At 38.6% G+C, this 20,064-nt stretch overlaps 1 protein-coding gene across 2 annotated transcripts in view; it reads left to right on the top strand.

The window, feature by feature from the left end:
* The window catches only part of NELL1 (neural EGFL like 1), a 290,897-nt gene that overhangs the window by 131,531 nt on the left and 139,302 nt on the right, over positions 1–20,064 (top strand). For both annotated transcript variants that reach the window (XM_068945356.1, XM_068945355.1), the window contains exon 13: positions 11,163–11,288. In XM_068945356.1, coding sequence (XP_068801457.1) covers positions 11,163–11,288 — 126 coding nt within the window. The remainder of the gene's footprint in view (positions 1–11,162; positions 11,289–20,064) is intronic.

The raw sequence follows: 20,064 nt of genomic DNA, 5'->3' as shown, positions 1-20,064 counted from the left end.
GTGGGATGTGTGAGTCTATGTGAATGAATTCCTCTGCAGTTGATACTGATGAAGGAAACATGGATAAAGACATCATTTGTTGACTCCCTATGATCATGGTGGGTATAGTCATTCAGGTCCAGTATTATTAGATACGAAATAGCAAGGACTTGAGTATCCCAATTTCGTGTTTCTTACTGCAGGTAAACTTTGACTGTTTTATCAAAGGGGAAGGCATTGAATTACTAGTTCAATTTCATAGCCAAAAGCAAAGCAATTAAAATAAATTTCATACTAAGCACTGAGGCAGGAATTAGGATTGCAGATGAAGAACTTTTTTATGATCGTCTATTGGAATTTTCTTTTCCTTTCACTGTTCTCTTGTTTAGCTTACCTCAGGTTCTGCCTAAGGAATGCAGTGTTGATGTAATCTCTGAAACAGAAATGCCTCTTTCAGTAACTAATGTTATAAATCACCCCTGATTACCATATTTGGTAGAATAAGAAACACATCTTGCATTTTTCAGTTATATCAATTAAGGTTATGTTTATAAGGGAAAATTATTTGTAATACGTAAAATCAAGTGTTTTTATTCTGCTGATGCTTGCTTATTATTTTTATTTTATAGATTAAATTTAAAAAGACATAAGCAATAAGACTAGATTGTGTAATAAGGGCATAGAACAAAGATGTTTTGCATGGTTTAGGGGGATACTAAGAAAGGAACTGTGTCAAAGTGATCTATAATTTTGTTAGCTGAATGAGATATTTGGCTCTCACCTGCTGTTGGAACCTGATTAACAGGGAATAGTCTGGGCCCATGAAAATAAAATCAGTGAATTCTCTGTCATGTTAAATCACCTAGTTTGGTTGTTGCAGCACTGAAGTGGCATAGTTTCCAACATAGCAATGGTGATATGTCTGCCATTTTAAGTTTGGTGTTTCCACATGGATTTTATTTTTCAGCAAAGTTGGATAGAAGAAGACATGATGGAAGGATGTGAGCAATGAGTGGTTTGAAAAGACATCAAGAGTGAGTTTAGGAAAATGCAACTTGTCTTGTGAAAGCCATAAATAGGGAAGATAGGGCACAGTGAGTGTTTACCAACATGGGACAGTATTTTTCCATTACCCGCATACTGCTTTGCATTGCACAAATGGTCATTGAGTGAGAAATTACTTCAGTGTGAAAATGGTAAAGTATTAATTTTGCACGTTTTTTTTGCTATAAATGCATCATATCTCATTTATATATATATATATATACACACATATATAAAACTATATATTAGAAGTGGTTACAAAATGCAATACCACTGGTTCTCCAGGGACTACAGGTATTTTTAGGCACAGTAAAGACAAAAATCACAGTTTTCATCAGCATTTAATTTTTCAGAGAGATACAGCGTCCTTCAAAATGCCACAGTAAAAGGTTGCTGTGGGCACAGGGATTCTAGATCAATTATATGGGTAGCCTTCTACAATTTATCATTTGAAGATAGCATCTGTGTGGATTTGAAAGAGTAAGTCAGTCAATATCACAGGACACGGATAGAAGGAGACAAACTGGTAAGAATATTAGGGGTAAAAATAGAGCAGCAGAGCAAAAATTGTGGAGGATGGTGTAAGACAAATGCTGACGGAGCCAGGTATTTAATGTAATTGCTCTGAGTATAGCAGCAAGAGGAAATTGTTCATTTTGATACAGTAATCCATTGCTCACCCTTAGCCATTAGTAAAATCAGATAGAAGGGACTGAAAAAGTAAGGTATTAACTAAATGGAAATGGATATAATTATTTCAGTGCATCTTATTGCTCAGCTAATGTAGGTGAATGGTATATTAAAGAAAAACATTTCCCCCCTCTCCCTCATCCTCCATATAGCCATCCACTAGAGTGTCTAAGAATATTTGGAAGGATTAAAAAGTAACAAATAGTGAGGAGGTGAATGTATTACAGAAATCTGACGTTGCTTCTCCAACACAAGTATTTATTTCATCAGTGCTTACTAAGATCCAAAAGGAGTTTTTTTCACAAGTGAAATCAAAGCCAAAGCAAATAGGGCTTTGAGAGTATGTTTATGTAATCAGTAAATGAGATGCAGCCTTTCTAGGGAACAGCTATTTTTATAAGAACGAGGTGGTGATATTCCTTTGTTTTTTAATGGGCTGTAATATATTTGGGAGCAGTAATACAGTAACCTTTTATTTGACGTAAACTTATGTAATGGTGACTCTTACAGCCAAGCATGAAGTTGCTAGATTTAGAATGAAATCTCATGCCTTAAGAGCCTGTGAAGAAGAAAAATGGGTAAAAGAGTGGTACTAAATACAAAAGGAGAGTAGTCCAGTTAGATTTATTATATATAACCTTCTCCTGTCCCTGCAGTAATTTGTTGAGGTTTCTGTCATGTGTTCTGGCCAGGGAAAAGCAGTTAGCTCCCTCTGTGTCCCAAACAGGCAAATTGTGTTTGCACTGATGAGCACCATTTATCTAAGTGAATAGACTTGTATAGACTATTCACCTTTTTGTTGATCTGTCTGGGTTCATTGGAGGAGCATGGAGCAGATCAGAACCTTGTTATCATACCCCGGGGGATTTAGCAGGGGAATAGTGGAGAAGGCTTCCTAATGGTTGATTCCAAACTTTTAAGCTCTCAGTTGACCAGATATGTGCTGTGCTGACAGAATGTGACAATACAGTTTACAATTTACAGAGTTTGGTTGTTTGAACCATCTTAGGTGCTAAGAATGTCTCACGTGTACCTTGTTCAAAAGTAGCCTGTTCCCTGCCCTCCCCCCCCGCACTGGCTTTTCCTCAACAGCTAGGAGGTTCCCCCCAAATCTTCTACTTTAGAAGAAGGTCTGTAGAACACCTCGGGAGGAGTCTCCTCATCTTTCACCCTCTGTCATCTTCTGCAGGATGGAAAGACCCAGTAGCTTTTCCTATTTTTGGTACCGTTCTGCTTCTGATGAACTGTCAAAAGGTTACCTTGTGTTGAAGTTAAGCAGTGTTTTCTTTGCTTTTCTTCATTGAGATATGTCACTGTGCCCTTGCAATCATTTATCACCTTTACAAGGCTGAACCTAGTGACTCCAACCTCTTATATATCACATTCATTTTTATTTATTCCAGAATTAGCATTTGCAGTGAAGCTTTAAGAAAACCGCTATTTTCAAAGACGACTAAAATATACAATTGTGGCTATTTCATAACTCTGAATAAATATGGGTGAGGAATGAAAGAATTTATAATGTGAACTACAGAGCATACCCCTTCTGAAGAGGGACAGGAAGCAGGGTTTGGCTTTTTTTTTTTTTTTTTTTTTTTAAGGGAAGGATGCTATGAAAGAACAACAGGCTAAAACCATCATAGGACATACAGCCACATGGGCATATTTCTAATTATGTTTTTATAAGAGAAGTTTTCAAAATTGCATCATACTTGAATTGCATCCTTTTTCTATGTTTATCTTTCTGTAAGTTTAATTCTTACCTCTTACAGTGTCCTTGGCAATGCAGTCAAGAGTATTACTCTGACTATAGATGGAGGCAGGCACAGCTCTGTTACATACCTCCGTTCTCAGGTAATACAGGGGTAGTTCTGTATCCCATCAGATCCCCTATGTGATCTTAACCAAAGAGAGGACAACTTCTCCACCAGCAGACTTGGTCCTGCAAAGTTCTGAGAGCCAGCAGCTCTTGTAGGGCCAGAACCAAGTTATTTGTGATTAACTCCCTTTTAGTTGAAGTTATTTTGTTAGATTCGGAACCAGTGACGTCTCACTCTTTGCTCTTCAGACTGCCTAATGCGGCTCAAGAGGACGCTCGAAAGTGCTCTTTGCTTTTCTCTGATTAAAAGGCTGCCTGGGGTTGATTAAAAAAAAAAAAGGGGGGGGGGAGGAAGAAGAAAAAACAACAACAAAAAAATACCTTTCTCCTTGTCCACGTGAGGATGTTGTGAATGTTCCTCAGAATCCATGAATCCCCTATTGCAGGGTGTCCCCAGTGTCACTAATGGGCTTTGATTGAGTCAGGCCAGAGAGCAGCTGAAGAGCAGGAACGGTGGCACCGACTTGGCTAAATGTTCTGAATCCTCACAGGCTCCCGAATTTAAAAAAGTAGCGTGCTCCTTACATAGCCTCTCCTAATCCACTTAGTGCAAGAGCCAATTAACCAGCAGCTTTGAAGAGAAGTCTTTACAGCCACTCAGGCACTCTGCTTAGTAGCCTGTTGGGCTGCCCTGCGTTCTAAATCCAGATAGCAGGGTATTTTGAAAGGATAATTAGAAATAAAAAATTAAAAGACTGAATAATTGCATATAAAAACAATCTGGATTTCAGTTAAGTTCTGAACATCAGAGCAGCTGCTATTATTTTCAGCATGTAAAAGAAAGTTCTTGACTTGTTTTTGCCAGTTGCTTTGGCATATTTGAGCAAATGACTGAGCCACTGCCATTAGCCAAAACCTGTTCCCCCCAAATGTTTTATTCTGCTTTTTGTGGTTATTTTTAATCTGTGTTCTCTAAGCCACATTATCATATGCAAATTCTGGCAGCATGCTTTTTAAATAACTTATTTGCAACTGTCAGGGATGCCTTATGAATAAGTTATCAACTTGGGCATATATCAACTTGCAGCTATAGCTGCAAACATTTTTTAAAAATAATATTTATAAGACTATGAACACTTTCTATTTATGTATTTACCAAATGATTGCGGTCATTCACTTAGGGTTAGAATGACAGCTTCTTTCTCTTCAAAAAAAAAAAAAAACCAACACATTACTCAAATTTTCTTTAATGCTGACACATCAGTGCTAGCCTTATAACTGATTTGAATTATCTTTTACAAAAAGTTCAATTTAAATAATCTGTTTATATCCTAAGAGAACTCCGGGATCTTAAGGACCCTCTCCCAACCCAACCACACTGACATTTAATAATGCATCTTAAATTACCAGCTCAATGATGGAAAGGGCAAGGGGAGCAGAATTACAAATTTTCAGTCTAATTTAGAGAGGAGCAGAGTTTTAATAGAATTATAAAAGGAAAATCTTCTAACTGGAGGGGCATTGCATTATCTGGACAGGGAGCTTTAAAGAGTGAGGTGCTGACTTTGGTGCCAGAACTGTGGTATAACTATGACAGAAAATAATGAGTAATGGTTTGTGCGCTGGTGTAAGCATTATGAAGGATGGAAAAGAGCTCATCTTGTGCCTAGGGATAATCTAAAGTCTGAAGCTAAATTTCACCAGAGCGGATTTTAGGAAGCAATCACTGTCCAGGATGACTGCTATCTGGGCTGTTTACAAGTGTAGTCAAGAAATTAGGTAGCAAAGGAGTGCTGGAATTGTGTTTTTTGCTTGAGAATGACCAGTCGCTTTCATGAGTGTGATAGTTAAAAGAATTTAATCCCAACAATACTGAAAGAAAGAGGAGGGCTACAGCTCCACCTGGATTTCCTTTGGATCTTCTCTGGAACGTGTTACATTAGGTCTGGTCTGCACTGGCAAGTAGGATTGTTCAAGCGTGACTTGCATTTGTGTGTGCTTGTTTTTTATGTTTGTTTATTTAATCTGATAATTATACAGTTATCCCTAGAGGGGCAGTTAAATTGATAGCTGATTTGGAATATTGATATTTCTAGGCTGATCGTAAAGTAGCTATATCAGTATAAAGCACTTGCACACTGTGCCCAAAGGAAGAGGCTGCACCATTTTACGAAGCTCTAAAAATCAAAGTGATACTACTTTCTAATGTTATTATATTGATAGTTATTATATTGCTTACAGATTCCCTGGTGATGCTACACCAGTCCTAATTTATCAAGGTGTTTTTAGCGATTTATTTACTTGTGATATTAGGGTAATGTTTCTCAACCTTGTTGAAAGAGATTATTGTTTGGTTCAGCTGTCTTTGTTTTGTTTTGTTTTTCTGCCTCGGGCTTGGAAGCAGCTCCTTTCCTCCAAGTCAGAGGAGTGGCAAGGGGTGCATGTATTTGCGCTGCTGTCCTGCCTTGGAGGAGCTGAACCTGCTATCAACAAGCCCAAGCTGGTAAACGTTTTTAAACCTAGCCTAAACACTTGCAGCCAGTGTTTTCTTACTCCTGTGACTGGGGAAGCTGAGCCATTGCCATCTTGCAGGGATCTGCTGACTGCTGTTGTCTCATGCTTTATGGCTCCCTGAAGGCCTTGTGCTGAGGGTTGGGTTCCACAGTTTGAGAAGCCAGCCCTGTGCTAAAGGAACCAGGTATGGGGCAAGTTAGAAGGATGCAAAAAAAGGGCAGATAATGGGAGGGAAAAGAAGACAAGCAGAGCTGAGGTCCAGTGAATCTGGTAGTGGAAAGGAGATGAGAGAGGAGAGGACAGAATCGGGGAGAATTTGGAGACGATAAGGATAATGAAGAAAGAACTGCTAGGTCAGTGGAGCAAAAATAGTACATGTTCATTTCTGCATAAGCAAAAGGTAGCTGAAATCTTAGGACCTCTTTTATGCACCGTTGCTGTTGTGCTCTGCCTACTTGAAAACTTTGCTTATATGATTCCATCAACTTGTGAACATATCTTAAGGTTTGGTTAAATTTAAATAACAGCACAGGTTGATTTTACATGGAAAACATGAAAATTGTTTAATGCAGTTTAAGCATGGTGTTATCTTGTATAAACAGAGATTGTGAAAAACAGAATTCTTTCCACGATGTTTCCCCTGCCTGCTCCGTGCACAGACAGATTGGCATTGTTTTCTGGTGAGGAGTCCTGAATTAGAGATCAGAGCTTTGTGGAAAGCTGTCTTTGCTTCCTGTCTTTGCCTCCTTATAGCGTACTTGCAAATTATAATTAAAATTGGTAAAATGTAATTTCCCAAGCCGAAAGCAAATAATTGGAAGAGAGTTGTGAGTGGAGTAATTGATTCTGATACTTAGCAGATTTCCAGAATAGATTATTTACTGGTGTTCTGGAACACTTCATAGTTTGTTTTGTTTTGCTTTGCACGTGTTATTGTCTTCCAGTAGCTAAACTGTGAAGCCCCAAACAATGGTTCATGATACTGTTAATGTCCAAATGGATTATTTTCAAATGCATGCACATTTGGTGGTCTGCATTTCCATCTGTAAAGAGTACTTAGTTTCAGGATGGCTTACTTGTGCTTATTACAGGACTAACAATTAAAAACGGTAGGTCCATTTCACCTTTTGGATGAATGATCAAAAGACCCATTGCAGTTAACAGGAAGTTTGCCCTCTTTGCAGTAGAGATTAATTTGGCTTGATGTGATTTTTACTGGAGGGGACAAATGATGACAAGATGCTCTAGCAGTATCTCATTGTCATCTGTGTTTAACTATTTAGCAGTGGGTTTTTGGAGTGGGAGATGAAAAGGGCCAAGTGGTTTGTAAAGTCTGTAAAGTACATTTGCAGATGCAACCCAGTGGCCGGCACACCCCGTGCCGTGAGCGTGGCTGTTATAAGACTACTTTTTTACAGCCAGAAATTACCTGAACCATGCATCTGATGTATTAATTTTTCTTGTTTACTTTCTTCTTGATGCAGCCATTATTTAACTTTGCCTGTACTTTTTGTCTTTCCTTCTCCTGTGTAGAATGTGCATGTGCCAAATGTCTGTCTTGTATGTGTTAGTTTAATGAGTCTATTACATTAAATACAATTAATAAAAAGAATTTGCACTCAGTTAATTAGATTTTTTTGTAGAAATAAAATTTCTTTTCCTTTGAACACCCTGTTTTCCCTCAAATCTTGATACAGATGTTAGAGGAAGTCAGTGCCATTGCATATCAGAGCATAACACCATTTGTATTGTCTTTTCCATATCTTGTTTTGATTTGTTTTCAACTGGGAACAGTTGGAATTAGATGACAAAAAAAAAAAAAAGAATGTCAGGTGCTGAGGAGGTAGCTCTACTGAGATCAATATTTTATTGTGTTTTGTACCAGTGCTGACGCAAATAGTGAAAAAAATAACACACACATTTCCCTTTGAGTCCACGAACCCAGTGTAGCACTATAGAGAGTATGGTGATACCTGGGCAGCTGTATCATAAGCAAGAAAATAAACAGAGTGCTGTGTAAACAATGAACCCTGTGTAGATAACTGTTAAAGAAACACTTGAACTCAGTAGAATAGCACTGCCTTACCAAAGCAACCCACCCAGTAATTTAATGAGTCTTACTGAAAAGCTGAAGCCCAAATGTCCTTCTTTTTGTAAAGAACTAGCTTATGTAGATGGAAGCTGGTGATATGTGAATGATCATTATGCTGTGTCAAGTCTCATTTTAAAGACCATAAGTATACCTTTTTAGAAGAAAAACAAACTACTTCACCAGTCTGGAGAGAAACATTAATCATGTATTTTTATCACCTCAGAAGACCACTAGAAGATGAGCTCTAATATTTCAAATGCGACAAGCAGTCTATACACATGAATCACAATTTGAGTTCCATTACAACTGAGCTGATATATACCACTGTGTGCTTTATGGCTTTTACTCTAACAATATTAAATAAAAACCCAAAGCTTTTTCTTATGAATACCTAACCTTTAACAAGAGTTTGTAGAACTGCGGGCCAAAAAAACAGCTTTATCATTGCCCTAAAGCTTTAGTAAGAAAATGCTATTGCTGGTGTTTGGCCTCTCAGTATTATCCTCTATAAAGGAAGCGCACAAAGCTAGTACTGCAAAGGTAATAGAAAATGTAAAATGTTGTATGTATGGAAAATGCATAGAGAAAGGTTGAGAAAAGGCCTAAATAAATGAGCAAAGTTTGGAGAGAGAGAGATCTTTTGTTCCTTCTGATTCCTTTGTTAGGTCCAATCTTTTCCTTCCTGTACTCAAGGACTTCAGCTGCAACCCAGTGTCAGTTGTTCTCAATTCTCTTATTTATAGTTAAGTCATTCCTTCAAGTCCTTAGTCTCCTTTTGAGAAATTCAGCTACAGAGGTATTTTCCTATAGGTTGTGAATTTCCTTTTTATCCTTGGGAATTTTCTTATTTTGTGTTGTGGTACTGTGGGCTTTGCTTGCAATGAATAAAAATTCAAATTCCTTCACCTCTGAGACTTGTAATCCTCTCGCTCCCCTTTGGGGGAAGAAAGGGGAGGATTGTTGTCCAGTGAGGACAACAGTTGTTTGGTGAGGAAGCTGGAGATAAAGAGGGCAGCACGTCAGGTTAATTTTCAGGTGAATTGGTTGCTGGTTTGACGTTCTTGCTTTCTTTTCAGACATCTTTCTGTTCCCTTTCCTTTTATGCCAGAAAATTATTAGGTATGCAAGAAAGAAACTCCTCAAAGCTATGCACCAAAAGCCTATTAAAAAGAGGCTGCAAGCAGAACAGTGTGAACACACGTCAACACCTGAGTGTTTCCCAAGTGGCTCTAGCACTCAGTGGTGTGATAACAAGACATGTGGGAGGATTTTTCTTGGCTTTTATCTTTCATATATTGATGCTTCTGACTTTTTAAAATTCATTTCATCAAGTGGCACTGCAACAGAAACAACAGAAAAGTGGGAATGAGATAGTTCAAGGTGTTTGCAGTAGCATGCAAAGTGTTTTGCCTCGAGGCCATCATTTCTAATACAGCCCAAGTTAGTAGCAGTCAAAAATCACTGCCAACTGACAGCTGTTTGGCCGATGTGAAACGGTGTAGCTGGTTGCTCCTACTGGGCAGATGTCCGTAGCATAGAAAGAGGGAGCAGAGCTGGCATGTGTTTCATTTTCAGAGACTGGAAAATGCGGGTGTATCTCAAGTGCAGCTACTTCTGTGCAGGGAGGTTGAACAGCTATCAGCTACTGATAGCCCTGAACTAAGGCAGCACAGAGCTCAGTTAGGACCTCCCTTTTTGGGTGAAATTTTCAGCTTGCGTGGAGGTGCTGCGGTTATGGTACTAACCCATCCTGATGTTTCAGCTGGGTCTCCGTCAGCGCCACGTGGTGCAGGAGAAGGGAGAACACAGCGCGATCTCTGCAGGCGGTTGTGCAGAGGGATGTGGCAGCATAACTGTGGAGAGAACGATCTGTGCCCTGCCAGCTGAGAAAATCTTCAGCAGTGTTGCTGGTTAATACCTTTCTTGAGCATGAGCAATCAATAACGAGGAGAATGTAAGGGGGGGGGGAAAGAGTTTGGTGGTTCGTGGTTCTTTCTTTTGCTTGGACATATGTAGTACTAGAAAAAATCTTTTGAAAACCATGAATTACTTTATGTAAAATCAGTGCTACTGAGTAGAACATCTATCCTAATCAGACAAAAATGAAATGAATGCTTCAGTCTAATTTCTGATTTTGTGAGGACGGTAGGGGGAAGAATTTACATTTTACGGTGTCGCAGAGCTTTGTGATACTTAAACAGACAAGTAATGATGGTTTTGATTCCCTACTCAGAAAACTATAATTTTGAATTTTGGATTTGCAGCAGCAATAGAGGTTACTCAACATGTAGCTATAGGACCAAGTTACTAGCTCTCCTAAGTCATCTTTTTTTCCATTGGGATGGTATAAATCAGGTTCAAAACTGATTTAGGCAGCTGGCTGAATCTTCTCCTTGTGCAGGATGTGAAAGTGGCACAGCAACCCAACTGTTCCTTTTTCAGCAACTCTTGTAGCATAAGCGTGTCTCTGGGGCAAGTCATTATCAGAGTGCTTGAGTGAACGTGGAGGGCTGGAATACTTACTGGTTGACATTGCAGTTGCATCTGCTATATTTTCATGACAAAGGTTACGGTGTCCTATCTGCCCAATTGGTACCATGTTGTGCGGAGTTACTGCAGCTTCATATTTTAGTTTCCCTATGAGACAGAGTTAGGATTATTACTGTTGCAAGGTCTTGCATATTTTGGATGCTACTTAGTATGTTTGAAAACTTTTTTTATCAGTTTTTGACTTCTAAAAAATATCATAAAAAACAAATATACATGTTAGTTTTCCAGAGTTAGAAAAATGTAGGATTTTGTAAACAACAGTGGAATGAACACATTCTTGTGAGGAAGGAGTTTTTACTCCTTTTTAAGGACAATTTTTCGACCAAATTTGCCTTATTCTTTAATGCTAGGGTTAAGCTAGGTTGTTTTTGAAGTTATAAATAGAATTTCTTGTCTCTTATGCTAATACTGTGTCACATTACTCATTTAACTCTGAGGCTGACTGGGACTTTCCCTGGTTCTTCTTCCCCACAGATATTGATGAATGCGCTGCTAAGATGCATTATTGTCATGCCAATACCGTGTGCGTTAACCTGCCTGGATCCTATCGCTGTGACTGTGTCATGGGATATGTCCGTGTGGATGATTTCTCATGTACAGGTGAGCTCTTAAGTACATAGTGATAGTGCTGCTGTACTCTGTCTTGTGTATATTGCTTAGCTTTTAGTTAACCCGAGCCGAAGCAAAAGCCGCATACTTGTTGGCCCTCTGCTGGCATGCAATTTAGGCACAAGTGCGACAGATAAGTGTGGTATGAGGCACTGCATTTTGGATTAGCTAGAGGGTGGTGCAGGAGGCTTAGCAGATGCACATGCCTGAGTGCCATTGTCAGCCAGGGCACTGTCCCTTGCTGTCCCATCACTGTCTCACACGTGAGCTTCAAATAAGAACATGTCCAGTCTCTAGCCCTGTTGTACCCATCATCTCACTCTGCAGCTCTGTTAATGTCTCTACATGGGAGTATGACTCATCCAGACCTTTGGATCTGCTTGATTTTAGCAAGGATGTAAAAAGAGTTCTCACATTTAGTGAAAAGAAACAATGTTTTATTACCTATAGTTTGAAGCTGGTCAGTGGTTTGAAACATTAGAAATGATCCAGGAGGAAGGCTTTGTGGACAGAGCTGAGATGAGAGAGAAATGGAAAATGTGCAAGTTCCTCACAGCCATTTGTTGTCTGATGGTTTGGAAATTGTTATTGTTAATGCTGCGAATTAATGCCTCCAGGACTATGGCACACGTTATTTAGAAGTGAGAATAAGTGCAATAACATTAGACAATAAATCCAGTAATGTTTTTTTAATACCTAACAGCAAAATGAGCTCTAAAAAGTCTTATGGGAAAGTAGATATGTCTCATTTCCATGTATAGGTTTTTAAGGAACCTTAACGTGAGAAGTTTCTGAAATGCTCTGCCTAGCTCTATCTAAGTTGATAACATCTTTCAACCACATGTCTCCACAAATGCTAATCTCAGGATTGTTTGGATGTTATGCCTCTCTGGCAAGGAGACGCATATCAGGCAGAGTTATTGGAACGGAAATGAGGAAGGTGGACGCAGTACCAGGTTTAGACCTTTACTGGGCAAGCTGTCCTTTCAGGTGGAAGGATGGCCAAGGAGCATTAATATGAAAATGATTTCCAGCCTGGAATAATTACATTGTGAGGCACGTTATCCTTAGGGAAGGTCATAGGAAATACCTACTCCCGTGATGACACAATCTCTTGTAGCTAGGATTAGGTGTTTATAAAGACTTCAGGAAAGTCCTACTCATCTCTGGAGAGAGGCTCATACTAAATAGCTGACAGGGAACTGGTTCATATTTTACCTAGATGTTCTTTATTTCTAAGTAATTTGTTGTGTCTTTTGAGTAAGTTTTAGCATTTTTCTTGATCTTTTACAATCTGCTATGTCAGAAAAGTTTCAAACCTTAAATTTTGTTCTAAATGCGTGTGCTGTGTGTGGTAGCTGCTTTTACAATGACGAGAAAAACGTTTTTGATAATCTGACACTTGTTTTCCGTATATTTGCTACTAATTCCCTAATGTTCCTTTCCTTCCAGCAAGACAGTATCATTAGGCATGCAAATGGTTTAGAATGCAGGGTATTTGTGATTTACAGCAAAAGTGTGTAGTAATAAGACAGGTGCTTGACAGTAATGGGTGAGCATTCATTTAACGTGCACGCACAGAAAAACAACAAAAAAACCAGAAGTGGTATAAGCAAGAAATAATGGAATGAGTGAGATAAATATTTCTTGCAGTTTTTATTATCTTACTAAAATGACTTCTTCAACATCACAGTTAAAAGGCACAGCAAGTGTTTAACATACTTGAGAAACTTGGTTCATTGCCTGTTTTATCTAGAAATAATAGTATATTGCAAAAAATATATATTCAAGTGTTTGTGCAACAGAAGACCTAATCTTGTTTGTATTTTGCATTATGTTTATAGAAACTTCTCTCATAATTTTTTTTTAAAAAATACAGGTGGCAAATACTTAGCTATTTCACCTTTATGTTGGCACCAATGTATGGCAGGCTCAAGCAGAATAGATTATGGCTATTACTCAGCTTTTTAATTTGTTCCCGTTTACTCAAACAAAGTAAATGAGAAATTGTATTGTTGTTGGACCATGTTTTGGGGACAAACCTGGAAGCCTGAGATAGCTTAGCATTCATATTACATCTGAATCTTCTGTATGTGGGATCAGGCTCTTTTCAGTGCAGCAAAGGTGAACGGCTTCACGGCAGAGGTTAGCAAGTTTCAAGTTAAGTGCTTAAGGCATATGCACAGCTCTGCTTGTGCTTTATATAAAACTGACCTAAAGGCAGAGATATTTCGACAGAATAGGAGGCATCATGCTGTGGGAAGCCAGCGTCTCATTCAGCGAGGTGCAGGCTGTCCTCAACTCATGCAGAAGCTGCGGAGCACAGTCCATGTTGCTGGGACAGCAACTGCTTGGTGGCCCCAGTGCTCTGGCGGCTTTTGGAAGGTAGAAAGCAGTGATGCGTCGAAGTCATAAATCAGAAACGTTTTTTTGAATTGCTTAAGGTTTTTATCATTTTAAAAAAGAAACTGAATTGAATATTGAAATGCTAAGTCAATTCGAATCGAATGAAATGAAATATTTAATCTGGATATTGCTGAATTTTATTCAGCTTTCTGTATTTTTCTCCTCTCCCTGTGTCTTTCTCAAATTACACTAATTTTTACTGTTTTGCTGTTGATGAAACTTCTCTTTTTCTGAAATATTTTTTGAGTAATGTTTCCCAGTTCTGGTCTCGAGAACTGTGGAGCAAGACCTTTCCATGGATATCAGTGAGAACCTAGTACATTAGAAGCTGTGCTGAGTGCATAGAAATTGTAGTCACAGAAACAGAGAAGATAAGTAACTGAAGTAATATTTTGCATGAATCTATAATTATCTTAAATTCTAAAATATGGCCTAAGATGGGTTAGTGGATACTTTCATAAATAATCAGTGTTCAGTCTTGTATAAGCAAAAGACCTGGTACGTTGAGGTTTTTTGTGGTCAGGTTAGTCAGTCTAGCAATAACCTGCATCCATCAGTGAAGGTATATTAACATTTTTGTACTCTGCTATTCCTGGAGCTCTGAGCTCTGAATGTAAATTAAGCTGTTCAATGAAGGACATTTTTACTGAGAAAAGTTATCCTTGAAAAGGAAGCTTCTTTCAGTCTCTTCCCATGAAAGTCACAGGTTGTTTATCTGTTCTCAGGTAAATCACATTCTTTCCTGTTCTGAAAATGGCAGTAAATTTGCTTCTCCAGATGCTCGCATTTACTGGAATCTGCTGATTTAAAGAATATTATTCACTTTCACAGGTTTTTACCTTGTTTTGCTTGTTGAAAAATAGGTTCACCTGGATTGCTTTCTTCCAATATACCAGTCTGGGAGTTTGCATCAAATGTGCATTATTTTGTTTAATTATTTTCAAAGCATTATAAGTTATGTATTATAAATCTTGCATTTTTGTGTGTGGTGGGCTGCATCTGTCCTCTAGTGTTATTATGGAAATGTGTGTGTGTATATACACACACACGTGTGTATATATGTATATTTTGGGGTGTGTGTGTGTCTAGTTTGAAGCTACAATATCTCTCTTCTTGCCCTCTGCCTGTGTGAAGCTACTCTATCCCCACCTTCCCCACCCACTATTGAATCCCTTGAAAAAAGTACTGTTTTATCTTAATAGTCTATACGTTATCTCTGATAACTAGAGATATCACGCCGATATGTAGCGCAAACAATGTAGATTGATCACGTCTTTATATGTAGGCAGTCATGATGTCATATGATGATTCTTGGCCTATAACATCTATGATTACCATTTCAGAACATATACTAATTCTACAATGTTTTCCTTGGGGCTGCTTGGGACACTGAAGTCTTTCTAAAATCCTCTAGTCACTTCAAGAGCAAGTATTTTTGTTTTGTGTAGTCACTTTTGTGTTATTGTAATTAGGGTGCTTTGGTTTGAGGTTGTGGAGTTTTTATTTCCTACAAATATTAGCTAATTATGCATTAAAGCTTAAAAAACCTCAACAAATGAGAATGCTGAAGAATTTTTATTCCTCTGGCTGCATGCATTACTCATGGTTATATTGCAAAATGAAGAAGCTCCCTCTGGGTTTCAAAATTACTTTGCCCATTTTGCCTTGGGGAGCCTTGGCAGCTGCCCTGGCAGCAGTGTGCTCTGCCAGAAGGTGGTGCAACCTGTATGTGAACGTCCTCCTCTTTATGCATTAAGCTGTGAAGCCAGGGGTTTTCCTTACATGAAAAGAACCCTTTTCCAGGTTTTACTGTGGAGTTATGCAATTCTACATGATTTCTGAATACTGGACTGTGCCTTTAACGCTTTTTCAGTCCTCACTCTGTGTGGTAGTGTTCATAAAACTTTCTACCTAGAGCTTTTCAGAGTCATTAATTATGTCTTACTTGCAAAAAGCAAACCATCTATCACAGTATGTTCAAAATACATCATTAAGTAGTTTCATCCTGTGGAAAAATTGACATTATATAGAAATGTATTGTTTAGAAGAAGCTTTAGGATTTAAATGTTTATTAGGATGTAGTTTGTATGATAGTTTGGTTTACAGTATGAGTAGACTAGACAAAGTAATAAGACCTAATGATTTTGAAGGGTTATCTCTTTGCTTCTGTGCTGTTTGATTTCTGGAGAGGCATTCAGTGTTGAATCTCCTGCACCTTTCAGAACAAGCCCTTCTGCAATACATTCCTGGAAGGACAGGGCCTAAAGCATGGAAAATGTGGAATTCTGTGAAAGCTAAATTTCAAGGAGAAAACTAGCCCCCCTCTCCTGTTCTCTCCTCCTTCCCCTCCTTCGTCCGTGAAATGTAACTCACTTCCAGCGACTTCATCTTGTGATTATAGCAAAAGTTGTTCAGATTGTTTTCTATTACTAAAATTGGTGTTTTTAGATTGTTGTTGCTGTAGTTTACCTGTCAGAGGTTCAAGGTGGTGTTTGACCCAGTCATGACACTGATAGTGCAGCAAGTTTCACAAGGGTGAAGTGGCAGTCTTTAAGGGCAGGTTACTGGCCTGTCATCCCGAACTGCTGCATGTGTTTGAAAAGGCCACGAAGAGAAGCTTTTAGGCAGCCAGCTGATAATACAGTCACTCTTCCAAAGAAAGTGCTATTCCTGCAGTCTATTCTACTGAAGCTCTTTTCCATCTGTTCCGTTTCTGTGAGCTAAATTAGCTTTCTGGAAGGAAAGATGAGCATTTTTGGCGTGGCACTTGGCCTTTGAAAGTGCTGTGCAGGGTCTTGCATGTTCACCGAGGTTAGTAAGCAAATATCACCACTTTTAATGTGATTGCCTAGAATTAATGAATTGATAGATGTGTCAACTAGCTGAAGACTCAAAGTCTGGGTTAGTAAGCAATGAAGATGGGTCAGTGGTTGAAAAATTTTCAACCGTGCTTAGTGCAAGTGCCCTCTTCAGATATTGCTGTTGTCCTGAAATACCTTATTAGTGAGTATCTTGCCTAGCACTTTATAAATTACAAAGAAGCACTGTGAAAATGTTAATTGGGTTGAGGTCACAATTATGTGTGCAGGTGGTTAGCACAATGAGTATTGCTAGGGATAGGGATGTCAGGGAGATCTAGACCTCCTTATTTGTACTTGGCAGTAATATATTCATGTATATTGCTCTGAAGCATTCTCTCATTCGGAGTCCGATCTGGACGCTGCAGACTGAGGACAGCACGTTGTCCTCTTCTGAGCTGCATTTTGATTTGTGTGCCTGTCTTCTCACTACTTTGTGTCTTTGGGGCAATACTTGCTCCTAAATGTATTTGAAAATTAAGCCACTGAGTGGATGATGCTATGATTGTATTAACAGGCACAAAATACTCTTATGCAGTCTCTTCTTTCCAGAGATCCGTAAGTGGCAAGAGCTGAAAGGCAGGACCAGACTTAGTAGTTCCTACTATTAAGTAGCAGCCTTTTGTCTGGATTGCAGTCAACAGGATCTCTGTTCACAGAACTGTGAAGAAAAATGTTGTTTAGCTCCTGGTGCCTTAAAATGCAGAAGCATTGGTTTCAAGTCCCTCAGTGGGCTGTTGCAGAGTTCAGCAGCAGGTAATCTATGCACCGATGGGTACTGCCTGCATCAGAGAGCATTTCTTTGCTCTTCCGGACAAGTCTACCGAAGACTAAGAGTCAATCCAGCAAAATAAAAAATCAGTCAACCCGTGTCAGATGACTGATACTTACATAGGTCTCGACTCAAAGCCTTCAATCACATTCGTTTTGACTTTAGATGAAGTAAGTCCCTTAGATAACTAGTACACTCTTGCTCCAGGAAAGTTCTATAATAATACTAAACAGGATGATTCTTTTGTGCTGTCAGAAAATGCTGTGCTAACATTAATAACATAGCTTCTCAATGCATCCCAAGACGTCTGACAAGTATTTTAATTGCCCTTTTGGAAAAGGGAGGTTTAGGCACAGAGAATGGAGCATCTTGCCCGAATTCGTGCTGAGACAGTGGCAGCATTAAAGACTTGTAAAGAAAGTCAGAAATTTAGGCATGGAAAAAACATAAACTCATACCAAGAAGATTTCAGTAATTATTATAGGTATTGATATATTCATGAAGAAACAATAGCAGTTCATTTAAGCAAGTGTGCATAGGCCCTGAGTAACCACGTGACCTTAATGTTATAAATCTTCTCCTTCCTCTTTCCATACAGTTTTGAAGCATCTTTTATTATTTAGAGTTGAATTATTCCCCAGTCCTCTACTTTCTAAATGCTTTCTATATTCTTTTGTTCCTTACTTCACCTTCATTTACTGGCTATAACTGTTACTTTTTTTACATTCCTTCCTTTAAAATAATGCAGTGGGGAACTGAGTATTATTTTTTCCTAAGCCCTTTCAATATGAGGAAAATATGTACTGAAAATATAATATTTATGGTGATTTAAATTCCTCATGAGTAAATAGTTTAATTAAACATCTTTGTGCTTTCCTGTGCTCTAGGCATTGATGTGTTGCTAATTTGTCCAGAGTAGCTGGTAATCTTTTCAAGTCCTTTTGACACATTGATTTTCTATAACTTTATTAATACTGAAATTAATTAAACAGCTGACCACAAATCATGCTGATAGTTGTTTTTCTTGACTAAGGGATAATTAGCATTTTTCATAATTTATTAGTTGCAGCGTTTTGTGCTGGGCTATGTGTGTGTATATGTATATACACTCCCCGACCCCCAATGCTATCTCAAAATATTTTTTCCAAATTGCTTTGCATATGCATGTTCAGTGGCTTAAAGAGAATGATATTAATTTAATACTAATTCAAGTCCTGTGAATGAAGCTGTCTATCTAAAGAATGACTGCAGGGCAGGCTTTCACATGTCAGCCTGTCAGCATTCATCCTGGTCCATCGTATTGCAGGTTTTCTTTTTGATAAAATAGGACTAAATCCATTTCTGTGGCCCATGTATTCTTGATCTCTTTCCTAAATCTAACAATTACTATGAACAGTTCATGAGGTGAGAGCTAGAACATACTATCCTAAAAGCATGCAGAGGCTGCTGGATCAATGTCAGTGGCTTGAAGCAAAAAGCTCTGATATTTTAGTCATCTGCTTCCACAGTAAATGCTAATGCCTTCAGGATTGTAACTTGCTTTTGGGAAAGAGTTTATTCAATCAAGTTCTGATCTTGCTGCGGCTCTAACGGCCAGGGTTTGTCGTCTCCTCTGTCTGAAAAAGCAAAAAATCCCCCCGCGCTATATCCTGGTTCTAGAAGCAAACATTTTGTACCAAGCGCTTTGTTCTTCAAACACAAGTGCTAAAATACAACGTGGAAAACAAATGTTAACACAGAATTGAACTCTCCTGCTAAATCATGGAAGTAGCTGAATCATAGAGAAGGTCGTCTAATCCACCACTCCACCCCAAGGCAGGATCCAGGGTACCCCCAAAAACATCCTTTGTCTCACCTATTCTTAAAAGCTTTTCGTGAAGGAAATTCCTTAACCCTCTGTTTTGTATTTCCTAGTACTTAACCAGCTAGCTGGAAAGGTTTTCATAATGTCTGACTTAAACCTCCCTTGCTACAATTTAAGCTTTTGTCATATTCTGAGTGAATGTGGAGAACATTTTGACCATTCTATTTGCAGTTATCTTTTAAATATTTAACATCTCTTTTCATAATTTGTTTCATTCTTCTCAACTCTAACCTAAAAATCAACTTTTAAAATACCTGACTGAGCAATACAACAATATTCTGAGGGAGGTTTTGTCTTAACTTTTTTCCCTCAGAAAAGTTATTTTTCTGGGCCTCTTGAAATCTCATGGAAGCTTTTTTTGCGCGCAGCTGCAAGATTAATGTGTTAGTGCATGCGAAGGAAGATGCTGTAAGGAATGAAGCCAAGTAAAAGAGACAGTGTGCATGCTGTCAGTGGATCAGACAGACGGGTGTGGGCTAACCCACGTGCATTTATTCTCAAAGTCCCTAGTTTTGGTAGTGTCTACTGCCAAAGGTTGATTAGCCAGGTGCAACCCTGACCGTGCTGGATAGGAACCCTTTATAGGGTTTTTTCCTGCTATATCCTCTCTTTCTACGCAGAAATGTTGCTATGGGCAATAGATCAAAGACAAAGACGACATTCCAGGTGGGTGGCTAATGGCCAAATACAGATTCTCTGTAGTGTTTGCTTATGTTGGATGAATGGACTATATGGTTTATGTTTGCAGTACTAGTGACTAGTGCATTCTGTTTGGAAAAATGACTCAAATGCTTCTCCAATATGCTTACACATATCTTGCAGCATGTTGCATTCGGAGTATGGTGAAAGTCTCTACAGTGCATGGGA

Source organism: Struthio camelus, chromosome 5, assembly GCF_040807025.1.
Source record: "Struthio camelus isolate bStrCam1 chromosome 5, bStrCam1.hap1, whole genome shotgun sequence".
Classification (NCBI taxonomy): Eukaryota; Metazoa; Chordata; class Aves; order Struthioniformes; family Struthionidae; genus Struthio; species Struthio camelus.
The sequence above is the reverse complement of the archived record's forward strand: the minus strand, read 5'-3'. Positions and strand labels throughout refer to the sequence as shown.